The 5506-nt window shown below is 44.1% G+C and overlaps 1 protein-coding gene and 1 long non-coding RNA gene across 2 annotated transcripts in view; one reads left to right on the top strand and one right to left on the bottom strand.

The window, feature by feature from the left end:
- Positions 1–3322, bottom strand: part of Chrnb3 (cholinergic receptor nicotinic beta 3 subunit) — a 29658-nt gene extending 26336 nt beyond the window's left edge. The window contains exon 1 of the mRNA XM_031342764.1: positions 3259–3322. Coding sequence (XP_031198624.1) covers positions 3259–3307 — 49 coding nt within the window. The 5' untranslated portion in view covers positions 3308–3322. The remainder of the gene's footprint in view (positions 1–3258) is intronic.
- Positions 1–5506, top strand: part of LOC116071277 — a 16275-nt gene that overhangs the window by 6211 nt on the left and 4558 nt on the right. The window contains exon 2 of the long non-coding RNA XR_004110801.1: positions 3666–3711. This is a non-coding gene — a long non-coding RNA (uncharacterized LOC116071277). The remainder of the gene's footprint in view (positions 1–3665; positions 3712–5506) is intronic.

Below are 5506 nucleotides of genomic sequence, written 5' to 3'. Positions count from 1 at the left end.
TTCTATGGTCAGAGGCAGAGATGGGGCTTCTATGGTCAGAGGCAGAGGTGGGGCTTCTATGGTCAGAGGCAGAGATGGGCTTCTATGGTCAGAGGCAGAGATGGGCTTCTATACCTCCTGCTGCTTTTTTTTCTACACAAGTAATTTGGAGCCTGGAATGTGCTCCAGAAATGATGCTTCTCTTGGCTCCAAATGCCAAGACCCTTGCCAAATTCCTCCTTCATTAAAACAAGAATCCGGCAGATCTGTGCTGAACAACAATGGATGCCAGACCCAGAGTTAGAGGCCTGATACCTGGCTCTGATTCAATCTTCATCTAAAGCAAATCGTGTGCAAGGTGAGGGTGGGGTAGATGACTGTTTCGGCTCCTCCTGTGCTTACAAGGAATCTTGGCATCCTCGCAGTACCTCAAACTATGGCTACTAACTGAGACCTTTTGGATTTATTTTAGGAATTATAAAAGAGAATGCTTGGGCGCAGCCCTCCACTGGTGCCCAATACCAGCTTCGGACAGAATTCTTCCTCGGGAACTAAGTCTTTCCCTCCTAAGTTCTTTATTCCTGATGAATTTTCCTGGTCTCAGACCACTAGGGCCCCTTCTCTCTTCTCATTACCATACCAATTGTCCTTTTATTAGAGTTTGACAAACTTACTCATTCTGAGAAATAACTGACAAGAAAACCAATGAAACTTCCTGTGATTCATTATGATTTTGCTAAAGATAGCATCCTTGGTGGTCTTCAACTATGAGAGAAAAGCATTGATTGAAAAAAAATAATAGTTGAATAATTCCAACAATTATGACTGAGAGATACAATGTTTTTGACATCTTTTGCTGTATTTCTGTTTTTTCTTTCTATTATTATGCCACGGGAATGGTAGTCACTTCTGCTAACGTGTAGATCTGGTACTCAGTGTGAAACCGAATAGTAAATATTTAATGGATTCTTCCAAGCTTGGGAGCTTATTAGAATGACTTTGCTCAGTTCTCTCATGTATCCACACATCCTGAAAGTATTCCCAGGGTACAGTGGATGCTTAATAAATATTCATTAAATGAATAAACAGACATCATCCCATAGGAAAAGGGCTGGGAAAACAAATAAGCCAGAGTTTCTTTTCTTTGGGAACACACACAAGCACTCAGATGTGAAAAATGAACCTAAGAGATGTCTCATAGTAACAGGTAACTGATCTTATCTATCAAACCCAAAACAAAAACAAAACAAAAAAAATGAAAGGATATCCAGTGTCGGCTGAAAAATAAATTTGTGTAATTAAACATTGGTACAGTGAGTAGTAAGATGAAGTAATATAAGGAAGGGGAGGGTCCATCCAAAAATCTAAGTAGATCGCACTGACTCCCGAGGTTTCAGAGTGAGGTTGGGTCCCTATTATTACATTATTATCATGATCTATGAGAAGTGTACACACAGAGAACACAGGTCCACACCCCTGCAGCCTCCACACTGGAGAAAAAGGACCAGTTTCTCCTCCAACTTCAATTTTCTAATGGAATAGTCACTGCATACAGAGGATGATGCACAGTCGAACCTAGAGTTAATGCTAATTATCTTCGCGAACCACTGAGGTGTGGTCCTCGGGAAGTGCATGTTAAGAATCAATTCTTTCATAGTAAAAGGAATATCCTAATAAATTAAGGCCAAAAAACAAACAAACAAAAAAAAGAGTCAGATGTATGAACACTCATCATCTGCCAAGCACCCGGAAGCTGATCGTTGTGATTGCAGGACTCTATCCAAGACTTTTCAGAGAACAGTGCTGGCGCTATTGGGAGTGAGCTGCTTCAGAGAGCAGCGCTGGCACCACTGGGAGTGAGCTGCTTCAGAGAACAGTGCTGGCGCTATTGGGAGTGAGCTGCTTCAGAGAACAGCCGCTGGCACCACTGGGAGTGAGCTGCTTCAGAGAACAGTGCTGGCGCTATTGGGAGTGAGCTGCTTCAGAGAACAGCGCTGGCGCCACTGGGAGTGAGCTGCTTCAGAGAACAGCGCTGGTGCCACTGGGAATGAGCTGCTTCAGAGAACAGCGCTGGCGCCACTGGGAGTGAGCTGCTTGGTGTTCTCTGCCCTTAGAGGTTACTCTGCCTGCTTTGGAGCATGGACATGGTGGAAGGCGACTTCTGAGCATGTGTAAGGCAGTGTCCACGCGGATCTCACAGCCTATGATGTTTAAGTGTAGGATTTAATGCTACAAGTGCCTCTCTCAGTCTAAAACTTGTAATAATGAAATGTAGCAAATATATATATGCTACTGAGAAATAAAGACAAATTACTCATGGAGCAACACTTCTCAAGATCTTGCTCTTAGCTTCGTAACAAAACTTCTTTGTAACAATTAAATTATTCCAAATCCCAGAGAACTGGCATGTAAATGGCCACGGTCCCCTAAATACTCAGCAGTGCCTTCCTCGTTGCCTGGCCCTTCCCTCTGTACTTTTATCCTCACCTCCTGTTAATTCTCTTTTCTTATCAACAATTCCTTTTTCCATTGGTCACATAGCAAACAGACATTTAGGTTTATATTTGCTAGCCACTGAGGTTATCCTTGGAAAGTGCATTGCAAAAACCAATTCTTTCACAGTAAAAAAAAAAAAAAAAAAAAAAAAAAAAAAAGAAAAAAAAAAAAAAAAAAAAAAAAAAAAAATAATAAGGCAAAGAAAAAGTCACGATGTATGCTCAATATCCAAAAGTTGTTTATAATTTTTATGATTTGCAAGACATCTCACAGACATTTTTGTTAGAATATTGAAATAAATAAAACTTGCTAGTTTACAAAAATGTATTAAATTATTAACAGGCCCATGGGATATATTGTAGAAAATTAAATTTCTAAACAGAGACTCGGCAATTGTTAGTAGACATGATATAAAAATGTCCACCTCGTAAATCTCTGCTGAGCACTTTAACAATCTTGGAAGCAGCATTCAATGCACTCAGTCATATTTCTTCCCCTCTTTGATGTCTATCCAGTTCGTGATGCACAGTGACTTAGGAGAGCAACCCGCAGGAAATGAGCAAGCCTTAAACTGTACTCAAAGCCCTGGCTTCTTTAGCAATCTGTTTATAGAGAGCTCTTGGAGTTCTCCATCTGAGGTACATTTTAAAGGTTATCTGGAAGGGATCAACCTCTGACTTTTACAATAACACCACAACCCACGACCCACGACCCACAGGGTTGTTTTCCCTCCTGTGAAGAACCGGACACCTGCAGTGTACATTTAGTTTAAGGTGATCTTACCTGAGAGAGTGGCACTGAGAACCAAGAAGACCTGCAGGAAACCTGTCATGACGTCTGCTTCAGAGAGACGATTTCCTTTCAAGCTCAGAGTGTTTCCACTGGAAAGAAGCAGGGTTTAAAAACAAAATACAAGTGGTTCAAAGCCTCGATGAAACCCAAGGGGATCATGACCAGCTGCCTGATGAAAATAGTCACAAGTCACCTCCCGTCGGTGTGGGCTTCTTAAAGTGCACTTCGCTGATGCCCAGTGAGCTGTCAGGTCTTGTGAGGCTAAAAACATCTCTCTGGGTCCTAACTCCTGACTTATCTTATTAATTCACTGTCTTACAGAGAGAGATAGGATGAGAGAGAAGGGTGAAGCTATACGATTTTTAAAACATCACTGGGGTGTTTTCTTGTGTTTGCAGACCTATGTGATGAGAATGCCTGCATTTCATTGTATCTGTGGTGGAGGTAAGTGAAACACTGCCCACTGGGAGCTCCTCAGTTTCAACCAGGAGTGTGCAAGCAATGATGTCCAGCCACCTTCTGTGTCTGATGGCACTCATGCATGCTGACATTAGACTTTCTCTCTGTGTTCCTTTGAACCTGCTGGTTCCCCTCGTCCTGGCTGCAGCAGACATGGTGGGAGTGACATCTCTCTGTATTCACTCAAGAGGCTGAAACATTATTCTTCCTGTCCCACCATCTGCATGGTCGATGGAACAGCTTCCTTTTCTTCTGTATGTACATAGGGCAGGGCAGGGGGTGGGGGAAGGGGGACGTGAAGAGGCTCTAGCTGGCACAGATCTAATCGATGAGCAAGTGTAAAGTGAGAGCCACAGAGATAAGGTAGCCAGAAACAGAAACCAGTTACCTACATGTGGCAGATCATGGGGCGGCATCCAGGCACCAGATGAATTTGACTTTACAGGGATAGGTTTGGGACTCCTCGATGATATCTCCTTCATCTTCTACTAGCATGTGGCAGTCAGCTTCCTGTCACCAGGACAAAGACCTGAGATCAATAGCTAATAACAAAAGATCAGTTGAGGCTCACACAGACTTCAGTCCTGTGATCAATGGGCCCTGTACTGGCTAGTTTTGTGTGTCAACTTGACACAGGCTGGAGTTATCACAGAAGGGAGCTTCAGTTGGGGAAGTGCCTCCATGAGATCCAGCTGTGGGGCATTTTCTCAATTGCCCCTTGTGGGTGGTGCTATCCCTGGGCTGGAGGTCTTGGGCTCTATAAAAGAGCAGGCTGAGCAAGCCAGGGGAAGCAAGCCAGTAAAGAATATCCCTCCGTGGCCTCTGCGTCAGCTCCTGCTTCCTGACCTGCCTGAGTTCCAGTCCTGACTTCCTCTGGTGATCAACAGCCATGTGGAAGTGTAAGCTGAATAAACCCTTTCTTCCCCAACTTGCTTCTTGGTCATGATGTTTGTGCAGGAATAGAAACCCTGACTAAGACAGGCCCCTTACTTGGGCTTGTGTCTAAGCCACGAACAGGCTGGAATAGGCTGGTGAGGACGTCCTATTAGCTGTGTCCAGACGCCCAGCTGTTGCTCTGGAGTGAAATGTCACAAGATGAAAGGAACCTTGCCCTAGGGGGCAGGAGATGCAAGCTCTGGCCTCCTGTCTGGCCAGCTTAGGTTCCCTTTGGTATTCTAGCCCACATCCCTCTGTTCCTCCTGCCTGTCTCTGATGTGCATCCCAAGTCCCTGTGGAAGGCCTACTGGGTCTCCATGACCAGTCACGTACTAATATTTAAGACTAGTCCTCGAAGAAAGAAGCCATGCTGTCTCAGGAATAAACTGGCCATCACTCACCCTCATGTACAGCAAGAATCCCTTTTCCTCCTGGGAAATCATATGTAAAAATGCTTGTTATCCCATCATGGGGCAGGAAATTCAATCTGAGCATTAAAAGATTCCCATCTCTTTCTCCAAGACAGCAAAAGACTCTGGCAGGTTTACAAGCCCCTGTAGCCTCCAGTCTGTCTTGACCCCAGTGAATAGGTCAGTGGCCATCAGCTGGTCACTCAGATTTAGCAGCAGCAGCTCCTGATGCGTGTCTGATGCCCAGGACTGTATAAAGAGCAGAAAGCTCAGGAATAGGAATAGGCCACACACACAAGCATGCATGCATGCACACACACAGGTACACACCAGGGACTATACCACACTAGAAGTGGTCCTGCTTGCTAGAAGGAACCACTGGCCTCTGCTCTTAAGTCTTTTTTTCTTTTTTTTTTTTTTTTTTTTTTTTTTTT

The sequence above is a fragment of the Mastomys coucha genome, unplaced genomic scaffold (assembly GCF_008632895.1).
Source record: "Mastomys coucha isolate ucsf_1 unplaced genomic scaffold, UCSF_Mcou_1 pScaffold22, whole genome shotgun sequence".
Taxonomy (NCBI): Eukaryota; Metazoa; Chordata; class Mammalia; order Rodentia; family Muridae; genus Mastomys; species Mastomys coucha.
The sequence above is the reverse complement of the archived record's forward strand: the minus strand, read 5'-3'. Positions and strand labels throughout refer to the sequence as shown.